General features: G+C 43.8%; 1 protein-coding gene across 6 annotated transcripts in view; it reads left to right on the forward strand.

Moving 5' to 3' along the window:
* Ubx (Ultrabithorax) overlaps positions 1–12,000 on the forward strand; it is a 212,123-nt gene extending 200,123 nt beyond the window's left edge. For all 6 annotated transcript variants that reach the window (XM_066726508.1, XM_066726507.1, XM_066726506.1 and 3 more), the window contains one exon: positions 5,135–12,000. In XM_066726508.1, the coding sequence (XP_066582605.1) occupies positions 5,135–5,388 (254 nt within the window). In that variant the 3' untranslated portion in view covers positions 5,389–12,000. The remainder of the gene's footprint in view (positions 1–5,134) is intronic.
* Positions 12,001–18,372: the final 6,372 nt, after the last annotated feature.

Raw genomic sequence — 18,372 nt, forward strand, 5'->3', positions numbered from 1 at the left:
AGATGTCGGTAAGCAAAACTTGGCCCTATTCCGTTTTAATATTAACCAAATCCCGTTCACCTACCTCTGCACTCGTGTATATATATATATATATATATAGCTTCATGCGCTAATATTGATTTTTCTGTTTAGTTACTTTCGCTATTATCGCTATAATCCGACTCGATCTATTCGTTGTAAGCTCGTCGATCTCCTTTTTCGTGCAACAGCAAGGTTCTAAGCGAGTCAAAAGCCCATGCATTATGCATGATTCAATTTTATAGATGCAGGTGCTCCAGCTCCTGCCGGTGAAAACGTCGAGATTCCCTGGCACATCTCGCGGGACATTTGCGTACGTTAGGAAATTCTGGCATAACTGGAACTCCTACAAAGGCGTGCGAATGTACAGCAAACTGTTTAACTTCGAAGATCGTGGAAAAGATTTTATGCAAATCCGGTAAAATTTATTCCCAATGAGATCGTGAGAATTGCTGGAGAATGTCCTTCGAATTATTTGCTCGAGATTTCCCGTTTGAGAAAGTCAAGCAAAATCCATCACGAAATTACCATAAAACAATCAAGTTCCAAAATTGACTTTAGGGAGTTTCGCTGATTTCAGCTCAGAAGTGATTAGACCTGAAAGTTTTTGGCTGGTTTAACCGTGACCTTAACTGGAAATAGGGTTTCGCGCGAATCTCGTTTGAGAAAATGCATTTCGTTGCAATTTAAACGAGTCTGCATAGGCACACGCGTGATTGGTTGTTGCGACTATGGCGGCTTGGTGTATTATATTCAAAAAAGGGATGGAGTCGGAAGGGTCGGGGAGGAGGAGGAGGAGCATGAGGCGAAAGCTAGAGAGACGATAGTACAGTGCACGGGCTGTAGCGAGATGGAAATAATTTGAGTGGGAGGAGGCTTAGACGGAACGAAAGAGAGAGAGAGAGAGAGAGAGAGAGAGAGAGAGAGAGAGGGAACATCTGACGATGATGGATGAATCCACAGAAATCCCAGGACCGTTTGCTTTTGGGGGACCGCCATGGATGGAGCTCCGAAAAACGATATGGACGCCGGGATATGGATTTTTGTTAGAATTTTTTGTGAGATTAAGAGAAGCATCGGAGGTCCAGGTCCGGGGAAAAAGGGTTGTACCTGCGCAAATCGCTCGAATTCCCGTACACCTCAATTAATCTCCTATTATAAGAACGGCTAGCAGTGAAATTTACATAATTATCGCGGGGCTAACGATCGTGTTTACGGCCGGCGATATTTTCGGGTCCTGCGGTTTCAGCCAGGGTGAGGCTAGAGACGACGTGCGGGAAATAGAACGTTTTCGGCCTCTAAGTGATACTCGTAGAAATGCATATGTCTGGCAGTTCTCGCTGCTCATTATCCATGGCTCGGGGCTTTTCGGAGTCTGCGTCTCCTTGTCCGTCTGTCTGCTCTCGTCTACCTCGAAGGCAAAAAAGAAACGAGCAAGTGGGAGGAGGAAGAAGTGGAAGACTAAGAGGAGTGTATAAATGGGGAGAGGGGGGGGGGTGAAAGAGGATTTCTATCAGATACTCTCTTCTGCTTTCCCCCGGGCTTCCAAGTCCCCTCTATGAGCGCCGGTCCTCGCTCGACGTTCCTACAATTCGGGCTTGCTCGCTTGGCGGCAACTTCTGTTGCATTCCTTTTTTTCTCCAGCCACTTCGGTCCAGGTGGAGAACACACAGGGTGCTGCTTACGACGTTACGGATAATTACGGACAGCTGCTCGAGTTTGAAAACGCTGCGGCAACAACGACAATCCGATAACGTTGATCTTCGCAGATTAAAACTCACCCCTTCCCAGTCCGATGACAATCTGCCGATGAAGCCAGAAAGCCATTCCGTCCCGATTGTCCCAGCTCCTGCACCTGATCCCTCGGAGTATATTTTTAGAAATACGAGAAGATCGCTTCCAGTTGGCAGCGGAAATAGCGCGCTTTCGGGCCGGAAGCAGAAAAAAGACGGGATACGCGACTCGTGTTTACTCTCAAGTAGACGAAGCGACCAGCAACTGTTAGGTCGAATCGATCATGCGTACAGGATTAGAAAGAGGTTCCAGCGACGATTTATCACCGTTTGCCCTTTTACCGGCGGGTTTCCCTTCCCAGGGAAAGCCACGGAAGTGTATCACAGGTTTTTCCACGATAACGTTAGAGCCAGCTAGGGTACTATATAGGGTGGGCCGTTTCAGCAGTGTCTTCGGAACCTTCCGAAAAAGAGTGTAGTATATAATCTACAAAGCTCGGTGATCGAAATTAATGGCATTGGCCTATCTAATCGAGGTAGCGTTTCAAGGCTGGCCGAAAGGTGCCCACGTATAAAGCTTAGCTTAATTGGGCAGCGAGTGGTGGCCGCGCCTTATTAGCGGGTTACAACATCCGGCTAGCTGTTAATCTGAAAACTCCTGCGCGTGTATCCTGCGGCCAGCATGAAAGACCAGTCGGGACTACGACGGAGGAGCGGAGCAACTAGCCTATAATAAGCGACGGTTGTGTGTATGTTCTGCTCTCTTCTCTTCTCTGTTCCGCTCCTTCATGCTGCGCCAGTGAAGGCAGACCCATAAATCTCCTGGCATACTCCAGGGGACATTTGATCCTTGCGTAACCCAACGCCGTTAATTTATTGCCTCGCGTTTAAAGTCACCTCCGTCCGCGAGATTCAGCATAAACCCAGCCAGGTTTTCTTCTTGCTATCGACCTCCTTAAACCACCGTCTCCTCCTCCTCCTTCTCCCCCCTCCCCCCTTCCATCCTCCATCATCCATGTGAAAAAAAGAATAAAAAGACGAATCATCGTTGGTTAGGATCCACGGAGGATACGTTTCCATGTTTCGGGAACGCGCTAGCCGCTAATTTATTCCTCGCGAAGGTTTCCCAGTCGTCGTCCATCCTATATATACTGTGTGCGGAGACACGTGGAAAATCCTAGCCAGGCTGCATGGTGATGCAAGTCGATTACTCAAGGCCTCCCACCACTGCCAGTACAGAATCTCACGATTGGTTTTGCAAACATCCTTAAGTACACTTCGATTCATAATATTAATCCAACCAATTTACCTTATTCACTTCTCGCTACTCTTACAGCTTCTTGCGATTAATTTTGATAATCGTGAGTCCTATATGTTTCTCAATAATTAACCGGATCGATCCTTGGATGTCCCGGTGTTCTCTTTTGATTAAAAGGAAGGGAGAATTTTAAAAGTTTTTCTTTATTCGAACGCTGTGTAGAGTAGGGGATACCTGGCTTGAGAGCATCTCGAACCATATGTCGGGATGGCTAGGCATGCTATCAGCTGGTTTGTGGGCTGTGCAACGGCCGGCACAAGCGATACAGAAACACACACACACACAAACGTAATCAGAAATTGCGTATGGATGTGTGCGAGTCGGTGTATACGTGCGCTGGCAAACAGAGAACGCCGCTGTTTCTAATTAACCTCGCATGCTTCGCCTCCGAGAAACCTCAGCTCATAAGCCGCTGTCTGACGCCTAATTCACGCTACAAACTCGCCCACTTTTTTTTCTCCCAGCTCAATAATAATTCGATTGTTTACTGTCGCCATGTTCCTATTTGTCCGACACCATTCTCATTCGAATACAACGAGAGACACGCGAGAAATAAGGAGAATATTATTTATTTATCGATATACTGCCGTGCGTTCGAAGAATGCAGTATTTGCAATAAATAATGGAGAAAAAAATGGAGAGTTTAATTATTACTTACATTTAAATTAAATTGTTAATTTTACGTATCGTGGGTGTTTAAGAGCTTGTTCTTGGAGGGCAAGAGTTATTAACATTTTAATCAATTTTAGTATTAATTTAAATAAGAATTTTCTCGACTTTGTATTTACTGCTGATACAACTTATTTCTTCCATTGCACGCCAGTGTAATAAAATATATTCCCACGAATTAATCGTGTTTTTCGTTTATTTCCGAGTTGGTATTTTTGCTCGAAATAGATTTTAGGCTTTAGTCCGGTTTATTCCTGGAAGAAGAAATTAATCTCGGTTGTGTTTTCATTCCACCATTTATCAGAATGCACTATTTAAACAGGAACGTCGCGAGAAGCACAAGAAGGATTTACGAGCAAATTGACCTTTCGAGATAAACCCGATTATTAAGTCAGTAGACTTGCTACGAGACAATCTTTCGATGTTCAGTGAAATGACCATGACCGCCTTTCACGGGACATTCGTGGAGTCGTTTACCATTGCTAGGGATAAAATATAAACATATAGAAAAATAAAGAAAATAAAAAGCTTGAAAGTGACATCGAAATAGGCAGTTGATTGACGATAGGAAGACCTGTCGAAAGCTGCAGACTGGTTGGCTGCAGAAACTCCACCCCTTTCTAACGGAAAATTCGAAAGGAGCGGTCAAAATGGAAAATTGATTTTTGCAGTTTTGCGATTTTAAAGTTTGCATCGATCGAGAGGGGAAGGAGATTCTTTTTATTAATGCAAAAGAGGAGGGTAAAGCTGTTAAAGTGTATAAAAGAGCTAGAGATTGGTATGTTGTTAATTTGAGAGCGTAGCCTGGGGGAGTGAACGAAGGAAGAGGAGGGCATATTCCCAGAGTTCTCGTGCGTCTCTCTCTGTTGTGTCGGTGTTCTTCGGGGCTAGCTCGAATCCCTCCAAGAATTCTCCATCTCTCTCTCTCTCTCTCTCTTTCTCTCTCACACTCTCTCGGAGAGAACCGCCATCCGTCTTCATCGGCCGACAGCGCGACGGGCGGCGTTTGCCTCGAATGCTCGCCAAGGAGTTTTCTTCTTCTCTTTCTTCTTCCTCTCCTGTTTCTTGCTCTCTCCTCGCCTTCTTTTTTCCCTCCCTCCTACCGTCCGCGCGTCTCTCCATTCCCCCTCTCGCTCCTCGCGTCCCTCAGCCAAACCCTTTCAGATTATTCCTCGGCCTGCACGCGTTTTACTCACAAGCCACAATTAATATTCTCGTTCGGAGCTCGTGTGCAACGAACTCAGATCATGTCGCGGATATAGCTCTATCGTTCATCATAAAGCCGTGTAGCTTCCATTTCCAAATAATAATAATAATAATAATAATAACGAAAGCATGTGAAATTGTTCAGCCTGCCGCTTTTACTAATGCAATCCGTCGCTTTTCTTTATTGCAGAGAGGAAACGGGGTAGACAGACGTACACGCGGTACCAGACGCTGGAGCTGGAGAAAGAATTTCACTTCAATAGATACCTCACGAGGCGGCGACGTATCGAAATCGCACACGCGCTTTGCCTGACGGAGCGGCAGATAAAGATCTGGTTCCAGAACAGGCGAATGAAGTGGAAGAAGGAGAACAAGACGAAGGGCGAGCCTGGCTCCGGTGACGGAGACACGGAGATCTCGCCGCAGACGTCACCCCAGGGTTGAGAACCCGAGGAGTGGAACTTCCAAAGAGGTCTCATCTCTCAGGGTCGCACACCTTGTCTCCAGCACCACTACCTCTTCCCCCGTACCCCGATGACCTCCAAATGACCCCCACAGCAATGACGCTTATTTTGTCGTGTTAATCAAGTTGCTCGTACCAAAAATGAATCGAAGAGTGAGAGAAGTCGAAATGAGAGCGGTGAAAGGATGAGAAGGAGGGAGGATCGAACGCCGAGGAGGACCGGAAGTGGCGGGATGCTGACGTTCGACACGGAAGACCCAGCGATGTAACGGGATGAAAAACTACATGATGCAAAACTGGATCGCATGCTAATCAGAACCGCGTTAACCTCTATTACGTTTAATCGAATGTAAATGTTTGTGAGAACAAGGGAGAGAGAGAGAAAGAGAGAGATAGAGCGAGTAAATCTGTATACGTGTATGCGAGAATAAGAGAGCGAGAGAACGTAATTCAATGTCAAGGAGGACGAGCGAGGTGGTCGAACGAAAAGATCGAATGATCGAGTACTATATGCAAAACCGTGAAAGAGGCTCGAATTTCGGAGTGTGAATGGAAAGTCGCGCTTATAAAGAAAATTACAATGCGTTTTATTATTTATTCTCATACGTCGTACACGCGCAAACCCATCTACAACATACACACACGTACACACAGACATGCCACACATTTACAAAATATACTTAGATGTATATCTTAGAACGGTTGTTAGAATAACCGATGGTTATCCATCGCGTCTCTATTAGCGGTAGGTAAACGGTTTTAGCATACTAGGGATTGTTTAGGTAGACTTTTCTCTAATACCGCGGTGGCTCAGCAAATGATATCCACAGAGAGTTTCGTGCCAAGTGTGATCCGAGTGTGTGTCACTCGCGACCTGGAGCAAAGTTCAGCAGCAACAATAATCCAAGCCAGAAAGGGAGGATGATCTTTGGGAGAAAAGCTGAATGTGCAGAATTTTAAAGTAATCAGTGAAAGCCGAGTGAGAGAATTCTTGGCTGTCCTCTCGATGAGTTTCCAAGTGGTCCAAGAGTTGAACGAGGAGCGGGGAAGGTGTGAATCAATAATAAGTGCTTCTACACAAGAGGCAGCGGATCAGTGGGACCCAATGAAACTTGCTTCTTAGTCTTCTTCTTCTTATTCATCGATGTCATCGCAAGGTCAGTCAATTAGCAATAAAAATTCTCTCGTTCATCTCGCGGTCTCGCTGGTCATAGATTCCGATATTAAATTGGTTTACGACGCGTCGACGTCGACGGGGACAACGATCCCGACGGAGTTGCTTCGTTGGGAATTAATTTTTGCGATTAGCAGTGGCCCGTGTCGCTTGAAATAAGTCAAGGCTACGAGACGCGAGTCCAAGACTGAGAAAGGAGGAAGCCGATTGCTCTCGATGACTGATCGGCTTCGCTCGTTTAACCATCAGCTTTTCCTCGCATAGATTTTTTTGTTCGATTCTATGGCAACGTCTCGCAGCCTCAAGTTAAATTGGCAATAAACGAGAAGCACGGCGCTTTAAATAATAGTAATGTTATGCGAGAACTCATCGGTATAACGCGATCGAAGTGTCCGCTGATGTCGAAGACGCGACTGTATGAAAATTTGCTCTTGCTCCGCGGTCGTGAGGCCAAGTTACCAATGATGTAATGCATAGTGTATTTTCGGATTAGGATGCTTTCGGCTTGAAACCGCTGGGCACCTTTAACGGCCACTCGAAAGCGGCTTACTCCGAGGAATTCCGAACTCTCTGCCAAAGTCCAAGTTTTCCCGTTGAACAAATAGTCCCACGTCCGGAAGAAACTCGCACTCTTATTTGCGGAATCTCCTGAAAATGAGATGAAAATAGAAAACAAAATATGGAAAAAGTGGAAATGCTCCCACTTATTCCGAGACCAAAGCACGTGTATTATATATATACTTATATACTTTTAATTACTTGCCGAATTAGTGTGATTAGTTTTGAAGGAGAGTTAAGGGTACCCAGCCGGTCGGTAGTTACTGTCGATTCGTGCCGAAGCACCGCCGCGGCAAATTCTGTGCTGTGTTGTAAACTTAGATCGACATTTAATTTATATTGTGTACACTCGATAACGATATACGTAATAATGACAGTATAATGCGTAATATTACGAGACGCCGATAGAAGTATGTGAAACGATCTCGGTATTTGATAGGAACGGATGGTCCCGGTATATACCCGAAGACCGTTTGGGATTGACCGGAGCCTCCCTCTAATTTGCGCTATGGCGCCCAAGCAGAACCCAAAATAATACTAATAATATTACTACTAATAATAATAATGGTAATAATAATAATAATAATGATAATACCGAACTGATATACGTAAAAATGGTCCAGCTCGCGCATGCGCGTCCATCGAGCACGGTCGGCCTTTCATTCTCAAGAGATTTATTTATGTAATTTTGTCTTTGAGGAGCAACGAATTGTGTAAAGTTCTTCTCGGCGATCGCTCTCTACAATTTCGGCCTCGCACGTACTTATCGATCGACCACGATAAAACCTTTTCTTCCCTGCTATTCAATGCTTAATTGACTCGAGAGAGAATTAATAGTGATGCAATTAAAATCGGATCAAGAACCGATTTTCTTTCTACCCACTCTACTTTTCCTAATTTGCCCTCGTTTCTCTGTCAAATAACTGATTTCTTTCCTTAGAAAAAAAAAGAAAAAAATAACATGGAAAATGAAAAGGGTAGAAAGCCCATTAATCCAGTCCAAGTCTTATCAATTTTTACGTATTTGTCTCTGGTAACGATAAGCGCGTTAATTTGAAATACATTAATCAACGATAATATCTATATGGGTCAAATAATGGCGTCATTGAAGCTTAGGGTGCGGCTCCGGCACAAAGACTGAGGTATTTATTGCCCTAGTGCCATTCATTATCACTCGGTGCCCAGCATTAGAAAATTTCACGCAAGCCCGATCAATTGCATTCAAGATTCTTTATACGTAAATCTTCCGAATTACTCATCTCATTCACCTCTCAATTCTCCATTGTTATCCCTTGCAGAGGAAATAACCGGAATCTCTCTTCTTTTTCAAACTTAATTGATTTCACTAATATTTCTCTTTGCATCGTTACTTAATCTCGGCTGATCGAGAATGCTCGCGTAGTGCAATAATAATAGTGCTGGCTGATCGATAATGACGTTTATACCAAACTTTTACGCAAAATACACTGTGCGCCAGACAAAAACTAACGTCGTATAGTTTTTTGACAAAAAAGAAGAACAAATTATTGTCAGGAACGATCGCCGCAGATACCAAATTTACTTGAAACAAGTTTTGTATCCGGTGGATAGTGAACTACTACTTACATAGAGTATATATATATAGATACAAAAAATATATATATAAATATATGAAACGCGGAAAGAAAAAATTCATAGAAGGTGAAAATGCAAATTATATATTTTATCTCTACTCATTATATAGTTGCGTAAAAATTGAATTACTGATATACGTAATTTAAATGAGCGAAAAAACCCTACTGTGGATGTATGTAAAGTAGCAGGAAAGAGAAAGAGTATGCGTTTTTGTGTGTGGGTGCGTATGTATATGTGAGAGAGAGAGAGAGAGAGAGAGAGAGAGAGAGAGAATGTGCAAAAAGTATATATAAATATATATTATATGCGCAATAGAGCAAATCGGAGGAAATTGAAACGAGTGTCTGCGTATGTATGAGCCCACCATAGCAAGATAGTGCCAAAAACGCCCCTAAAGCGTTCGAACGTGTGACACGTTCTAGGAAACGTTTTTAACACTATGCGCGCGCTATGAGTGAAGTGTGTTACTAATTTAGCTCGTATCTCATAAGATAACTTCTAAAGTCTAAATCTTAAGGAAGTAATTGATAGAATTAAGAATACGGGCGTGTCGGTTGAAGCGGGCGGGGGCGGTGGTCGAATAAAATAACAAAGTTTTCCAAGTAAATGTGTGCGACCGCCGATTGTTGTTGACGCTCTCTCGACAGACGCGTGACGCTTGCGAAAAATGTACATAAACTATAATGTTCTACCGGAGAGGCCGCAGACGCCACGAAACGGCTGAGAGACGTCAACGAGATAAATCAGTAGCTTTCTCGATTCTGTTTAATGTTACACCTTAGTCACGTAATATTTATTGATACTATGTTATACCTGTCGTAAGAAACATTTTTTGTTTTCACTGATTGTCCAATAAATATTTTTTACATCGCAGATCAGTCTTGTAGGTAATTGATCCAAATTCGAAACGACCATGTCCCAATCAATTCTGTCGCTCGTGCCATCTGTCCAATTTAAGTATATCTATCGGCGTTATTAAAAATGGCCCGACGTTTTCGTTAATCGGAAATTCTTGCACTTGTGTGCAGTACACATTATTCAATAATTTTTTATACACGTCCTCGCTCGCGCATACGCCGAAGAGTTCCTGACCCTCCTGTCAATCTCCTGGCAGGTGTCGCTAGTTTCGCGTAGACACTGTATATCTATCGCTAAATACCTAAAGTACGTAAAGCAGAGAGCGAGTGATTTCCTCCTTCGCCTCCTCACTTTTTACTCTCTAAATGCGTGTGCGACAGAAGAAAAGACATTATCAGAGCCGCGTACACGAATCTCTCCCACAGTTTTCTATATAAACGATATAATTCGCGAATAACCTGCCTCTCTTTTGTTGAAAACAAAAAAAAAAGAAAGAAAAAATGGCATTCCGTCAGCTTGACTTTGCGAATGCGATCGATTGTACTTATAGTTACCAGGGTCAGGTAAATCGACGGGAAAATTTGTCTTCGATCCCGAGGCTCTTCTCGGCGTTAAAAGATTCGATTAAGCGATTTATAGACGATTTAAGGCGACTCTCTCAAATCCTAGCTTTGTACCTACGCAGTACGCATCGTACTAAAATAATTTAATACTCAAGCATGAACGTAGTTTAATGTAAATAAGCTTACGGAGAAATTACGTTGATTTATTCGACCCTACTTGATCGACGCAGCGAATCTTCCGGAAGTAAGACCCAGCGACCTCCCCCTAACACATTGGTGTGTAAAATGGTTATATATAAATATATATATATAAGCATGGTCAACCACCGGCAGGATTCCGACACGAGAAGACTGAAAGATCCCGGTAAACAAATTCACATCGCGTCAGTCATCGATCGGGACATCACGCGGGATAGCGTATAAAACATTTTATTTCTTTATACCGCATATATACATATATATACACACACATTTTTTTATACCTGAAATCCATAGCAAGCTTGCCAGTGTAAAATTCCTTCAATTTCTTGTTTGGAACAGCGTAGCTCTTCTCAAGAAACAATCGTTTTATGCCAGAGATTTTTTTATCGGCAGGGTAATGTGAAAGGCGACGTCTAACGTTGCGGCATCGAATCGCGAACCGCGACCCTGTATACGATACCGCGTAGGTAAAGTAGGTACCTGTTTACTAGACTAAACTTTACAATGTAACGGTGTAGCAGAGGTCTATTATTATACTATTTATTGATACGGTACATTAACATTAATTCTCCGAGGAAAAGCACAGCGATCCGGCAGTCCACGACTAGATCGTTCGTCGTCATTATATGAGCATAGAATAAGAGATGACAATATTTCGAGCGCCGCCACGTTGCCGTTTGCTGATTTATTAAGGGTTCTTCCGGTGTGTCACGTGACTAATTTCCGTTAAGAAGCTCCAACCATGTAATTCTAGCCTGAAAAAATCGGACAAACGTCTAGACACTCTATATGTAGTCAATACTTTTCCCTCGTCGTTCCTTAAATTGCTATATTTTGTTTCTTAATTACGAAACCGCTTTTTCACATCACGTACACACTGAAGCCAGCTATATATAGTCACGTGGACGCATTGCCCAAGCCGAGAGAGCAGAATTCATATATATTGTATATTATACGCGACACTATATCCTTTGGCAAATCGAACACTCGCGCATACACGCATATACACGCACACTCGTACACAACAGACTTATACAGACGTAAGGAATTCGTTAAAAATGCGTCGGATAACCAATTGGTTCGAAGGTTCGCGCGATGCGAAAAAAATTAGATACTAGTGTGTGCCTCTATGGACCGAAGAATGTAGATGGCACTGCTTACCGAAGGATAAGTGGAAAAAGATATAAATAAATGAAACTATAAATATAAATACAAATACAAAATATATATATATAAATATATTTAAATATAAATATAAATATAAATATAATGATATTACGACTACGGTACACATCTATATATATAAATATATATATATATATATATAATTATTTTGTAGTGTCCCGCATTATGTAAACTAAATGTATACATACAAAAACAAGCAGAACAGCGACGACGGTGATGATTGCAATGATAATGATAAACGTGAAAGATTATGTATTATGAGATATGACGAGGACGACTAGGACGACAATGGATAATGATAATAGTATTATACGCTATCATGTCGAAAAGTCTAAACCGTATTGTATTATATATATAAGAGTCTGTCCATATTAATAATAATTATATTAATTATAATAGCTGTGTTTGAAAACGAGAAATAAATTGTGGTTGAATATGAACGATGCTTTTTCAGTTATTCGAGGAACTATAGATAGCAGAGCCCATATATGTAATGTGTCGAGAGTTTATATAAAGTTGCCTCTTTCCTTTCGTCAAGATTTTCGTATTTGGATGAGTTTTTGAGCGATAGGTGGCCCATGTATATTCACGTTGGCACCTGGCGAGGTCGAAATAATCGCTGTATACGCCACTGGGGTCCTTTGAGAAGGTGGCAGTTCTCAGAGGTTGCATTTATACGAATTGCGGCGGAAGGAACCATTGTATAATCCAAGATGGCCACCACGGAGGAGAGGATTATTATTGGCTAATACGAGGCAAGAGGCTCCGCCTTGGCTCACGGCTTCTGACGGGATGATTTATTGGGATTTCTGTCTGTTCGCCCCTGCTGCACCGAACATGCCGTGCCGTGCCTACTCCTAGGTATAGCAGGCATGCCTGGAGTCGCATTAGCTGCATATTCTCCAACATACAGCAGATGCACCTGAAACGGACATTTCCAGATCTCCCACGTCCTCCTGCCACAATTTCAACTATTCGAATCCCTTCGCCCGAGTCGACGGCAACCTGCAGCAACCACGAGAAAACCTCGTCTCTCTTTTTATAGATCATCCTCGGTCTTATCATGCAGCTATCGAGATCGTTCATCGCTGCGCAGGATCCCTTCACCCCTCGAGCTTATACTATATACATATACAATGGAACTAATTTGGTCGAGCAAGGTCAGGCTTGAAATCGATGGTGCACACGTGTCTCGGAAAACTGGGAGGGCTGCAGGTGAAGCGAAATAGCGACGAGGACGAGATGCGAGCATCTCGATCGCCACGAGAGAACGCGATAAAATCGTGCAAGTTTTATCCATTCGGCGGCATATAATTACAATGCTCAGTCTGGATTTCTAGGACACTTCCGGAGGAAAGATGATGGGAATATGGAGAAGGCTAGGAAGAGGAGGGATGACGCGCAGAGAATGGAGAGGAATAGCAATCGGGAGCATGCAGCAAAGGAGGAAAAAAAGATATTCAATCGGAGGGAGCACGTGGATTAGTTGGCTGCAATCGAGTCACGTAGGACGAAAGGGGTGGAGAAGAGCACGGTGAGTAGTATACTATATAGCGAGGGCTATTTAAAGTCTCGAAACGCGCGCTGACCTTTGCCAATTTCCTGTTGCAGGTGCATCCTGGTGGGGAAAGCCCTGAGGAGTGGTGGAGGGTGGACCGGGGGGGGGGGGGGGTGGGGAGGTGCGAAAACGTTGGAAGGAAAGCCGGTGGAGGCCGAGGGGTGAGGGCGGTCAGAATTTATGGGCGCTTTATCACTTTACCGGCCTTGCCGCGTCTCCTTTAGCCCTGAGGAGGGCAGGATCTCACGATGAACTTTGGCACTCGACGAACGGTGAGCCCTCTAACTTTCCTGTTTACTCGCATTTCGCGCCAGATTACCGCTACACCTGTTCTTTCCCCTCATCACCCTTCCCATTGCAGCCACCCCATCCCATTTTCTTCCGCGCGAACTTACATCGACTCGACCAACTTGGCAAACCGAGCATAATGAAATTCAATCGTAAACTGATCAACGCAGAATTCCTCTCGACGCTTCGCCAATAAACTGCCCTCCCCCTCCCCCTCCTCTCAAAAGCCCAGAATCCCCAGGAGAGGTCGGATCGCGCGTCGCTCGACTCTGCAGCAAGATTTCACGCGTTTAATTGGCTGACGATGAGAGCTATCGGGCATTATCTCGCTGACTCATCGTGAAAATCGAGCGTTATCGGAAGGGACCGGAAGCTGAGCATGACGGAAACACGCGGAGCTGCAACATTCGCCGAGCTTCGAGGGTGTGACGTGTCCGCAGGGGTATGATACACGCGCTGGGTATCAATTATCTTCGACGAGCCAGTTGCATTATGGGGTTGATGTGCGTCGATGTTGCGCATCGTCCCTGAAAGGGGGAGGGGGGGGGGGGGAGGAGGACGGCAAAAACTGGAAGGGCTTGGTCAGCGGGAAGCGGCAAAAATTGATGCATTTCCTATGCAAAGTAGCGGAAGCCCTGCACGCAACGCGAAAAGCATCGACGGGCGTCCTTCTCCCTGATTGGCGGACGCCCAGTAGAATCGAGAGCGACATAGAAGCAGTTAACACTCTATTAACACTAACGACGCTCATACATAACACCGACCCATAACGCAGGGATGGAATTTATGGACTGTTAATGGGGGTTACTTTATGTTATGCGTTACGGCACGTGCAGTCACAGGTACTAATACACACTATTTCCACACGAAATCTTGGCCAGTTTCTTTCAAAGCCCCCTTTCAGCCTGCACTCTCGCAGCTCTCTATTTCACACACATATACTATATATATACATTCTCCATTTTCGATTCCGTCTAAATCGATTCGCTTGACTTTCCACGGTTCTCGACTTCTTAATGAGTTTTCTTAAATAAATATATACATGTGTGTATATAGAATAAAAATGTAGCCAGGGTGCAGGCTAAACGAAGAGGTTGGCAAACGTAGTGCAACTGTAAAGGATGGAAATAAAATGTATAGTGCAACGGTAGGTTTCTAGCTGGCGGGAACAAATATGTAATTGCGTCAGGCTTTTAGAAAGAGAGAAAGGGAAGGACGGGAGATAAGGCCTCGTGCTTGTAGCTTCTTGTCGGTAAAGCGCGCTCTCTTGGTGTGTCTCCGGTAGGATTTATGTCTTTATATGCCTCGTGCATACTAACTCCCTCTCTCTCTCTCTTTCTCTTCGTGGACTCCGTGTACCGTTTCCGTCGTCCAGTGACAAGTCGCCGGACTCTACGCGCCACACCACGCTACGCCACGTTCTATAGCACTGCAGAGCCGTGTGGGCTTACGATAAAACTCGTCACTTGTGCCAATATCCTCTCCACCGCTCCTAAAATATATCACCAGTGTTAAAATAATACAGTCCTCTAAAATTACACTCCGACAACCCCTTTTCAATTGATTCGAGCAGAAAGCAATTAAAATATAAATAGATTGTGTGTTTCGTAGAGTAGCTCTTTCGAACATTTGATGAAAAACAATTTACCCACCGTAACTTTTGAATGTTGGATCGTAGTTTTGATTTTTCTCGACAGGTTTTAAATTATTTCAAGAGTGTACAGGATCAGTCTTGAAGGGAGAAGCGTTGGAGGGAGATAGATAATTCGGTATTGCTATAGAGAAGACTGTTAGATACATAACATAGAACGGGACATAAATCAATAATATCGCTACCCCCTCTCTAGCTACCACCCCTCGGGTACCCTCTCCATGCCCGAGCACCGTCTCTCCTCTACAAACCACCGAGCGACGCCGGCGTCTCCCTCCCAATCAATGTTCACTTCCAAAGCATCAAAAAGCACCGTAAAAACACCCATCACTTTGGAACTTAGCATTAAATAAATTTACACGTTCCATACTACTCCAAAACCCTCATTGCTCTCTCCAAGAAAATCCCTCTAGATATTTTGCAATAATTTTACAATTATGAAAACACTTAATTATTTGGAGTGGTAATTAAATTTTTATATGGTTTTTAGGGGTCGCAGTTTTGATATTCCGTGTCAGTGGCAGGCAAGGAAGGACAACAATGCGGAGGAAAGTTAGTTGGCTTCCGGACGTGCCAGGGCACACACGGATAGTCGATAGACAAAGGCTAAATGCAAAACCTTGTAAGGGGAGCAAGGCCCTTCGGGAGGCTAACAAAACATCCTTGCAATTAGCCGGATGTCCCGATGACACCCGCAGAGTATCCCATGGGGTTGCGACCCTGCCATGTAGATCTAGAAATTCAACTCTCTCTCTCTCTCTCTCTCTTTTCCCACTCCACCCTCCACCCACTCCCCTACCCAATCCACAACCACCAGTCACCTTCCCTCCTCATTCCCTCGAGTTTCCTCTTGTCCAAAGGCTCATCGGACTCATCCAGCCTGGAGTAGGTATATGCTAAATAATAAAAACTTATCGGATTTATATCCGTGGAATTTTCCGAGTACCAGCAGGATAGGGCGAGAGCCGGAGACAAAATTGAAAAGTGGGCGAGATATGAGCCGGACGAGTGCCGTGGGTGGATGCTGCGGGAATGAACAAGGGATTGAAACAGGCGCGACGTGAAAAACTGCCGTGAGGGGGTGGATAAACTGAAAAGTATTTCTGCACGACAGTCGCACTTTTGCTCAATTCTTTTTTCCTCTCTTCGCCGCCGACAATTTGCTTATTTCGGACCTAGCGTCGATGGAACAACATATAGATGAGGAATTCTAGCTAGGAGATATTTTTAGATAAAAAAAAAAATAACACAATAAATTGATGGATTGGCATTTAAAGGTTTGATTTGTTGCTTTTGCAGGTGAACCGGAGGGTTGAACTGGAAGAGGAAAGTGTTGTTGGGAGAAGAGAAGGGGTCTCGAGGTCGTGAATGAAGCAATCGACAAGTTCATGTAGCGATTAGCATTAATGATGTGGATTGCAGTGAGTATGTGCGTGTCGGGACTGGAAGGTTGTTTCAAAAGTGGCGCCCTTTGGAGGAACCGGCAGCCATTAGAGTGTTTGCCGTGACACAGAGAGACCGGGGAGGATGATGGTTCCATCGAGTAGGTAGTGCCTAGACGGGGCTCCACCCAGCACTTAGTTCACGTCGTGACTGTGGCCCAGGGCACGCCGTTTCCAGGGTACAGGCACGCCCCTGCCGTCCGAGCTACGTACTCCCATTCGCTGGCCCATATCTCATCGGGTCCATCGCATTAGCCTAATCTGCCCAGCTGAAAAAAATGCGGCCATTGATGTGCCCCCCGCGCCGCCAAATCGCGGCGAGGTGCTGCCACCTACGCGACCAAATCGCCAACACATCCGGTCGCTATATCGATTTTTCCATCCAGCTAATAAGCCCAACCAACAATATTACCCCTTTTCACCTAATTTCCAACTAACATTTCCCAACCATCATCGTCGCCTTCGCCAAACCTACCTCTGCTCCATCCTAAAAACCACCTTACTATACTCCCTCGTACTCTCACATCGCCCACGACTCCAAATTTCACACCCCTATCAGTGTTATTTCCATCGATCGCTGTTAAAATAGACGATTTCACGCGTTAAAGTCATCGGGAAACAGAGTCGTTGAGTGTAACTCCGAAATTTTTACCTTGAAGAGTCTTTTTATTGTTCGAACTCGGAATGACGGTTATTCTTAGACTGTTGATTCAGGTACCGTAAACAGCGATTAGTTACCTTCATTTTTTTTCCAACCGGTTCTCTCTTTCTCCAAATCGAATCGTCGACGAGGGTAAATTTTGAAATCCAGACTGAAAACTGGTCCTGGAAACGTCTAATTTCAGGGCGTGACTTTAGGGATTGAAAAAAAAGACGCTTTTCTGTAGTTCGCGTTTGTGCGCCTTTAAAAAATATCCTGAAGAATCTGGAGAATGTTTCAAGATCTGGAAAAATTCCAGAGAATCTGGATAGCCGTTCGGTGAGTAATTAAACAGCATGTGCGTTTAGAGTATAGGCTATACTTGAAATGCATTTTTCCCAAGATAAGCCAAATATGTATTTTCTTTTTTTAAAGTTATAGCATGAAATATACAAACTGTTTTGCTGTTTAAGGGACAATTAATTTATTTTACATACCATATACTCCAAAACTCCTTGAATTCACGCATGTAACTAGAAAAAAGCCTGAGAAAATAGAGGTAAAAAGGTAAGTGAATTTTTTATTCTGCACGATATCTAGTTCTTCCCTCTTCTAGTTAAAAAATTTCATTCCGGGGACTCAATTTTGTCGTGTTTTTCAATCGTATTTTAATTCAACCTTATAGTCGAAGTAGACACGCGCAGAACAATTTTATTTAAAACTTTGGTACATTTAGGAAAATTTCAAATGCCATAAATTTTAGTTTTCTTGAAGGAAAAGGGAGGAAAGCGAACTGTATTTGGTTTTGTAGGCTGTGAGAAAAAAAACAGATGTCTACTACGTCATTGAGTCAAGGAATATTGCGACGGTTCTCGAGAGCCATAAATTGCTCTACTTTCGTAGTAAAACTGAACTACAACACGTGTGAGACCCGCTAAAACAGGACAATGCAAATTTTCCAGCTGCGAGAGCCCTGGACCATTGTCGAATTCCGACCCAATTCTGCTCGTATAGTTCCGGAAAAACACCCAAGAAGTTTCGCATACTATTCCGATCGACCTTCTCAAGGTTTTGTCCTTTTCATCAACATTTTTCCGAATCTTCCCTTATATTACTTTGGCGTCAGTATCTTATCCTGAAAAATCTCAACTTTAGAAACATGCAAATACGTGGGACCGCGTGAAATTTAATTTTGAACGAAAGTTAGCTCTTTGTAGATTCGAGTTTATACAT

The sequence above is a fragment of the Prorops nasuta genome, unplaced genomic scaffold (assembly GCF_024137725.1).
Source record: "Prorops nasuta isolate Cenicafe-Biocafe unplaced genomic scaffold, Cenicafe_Pnas_1.2 PNAS00004, whole genome shotgun sequence".
Taxonomy (NCBI): domain Eukaryota; kingdom Metazoa; phylum Arthropoda; class Insecta; order Hymenoptera; family Bethylidae; genus Prorops; species Prorops nasuta.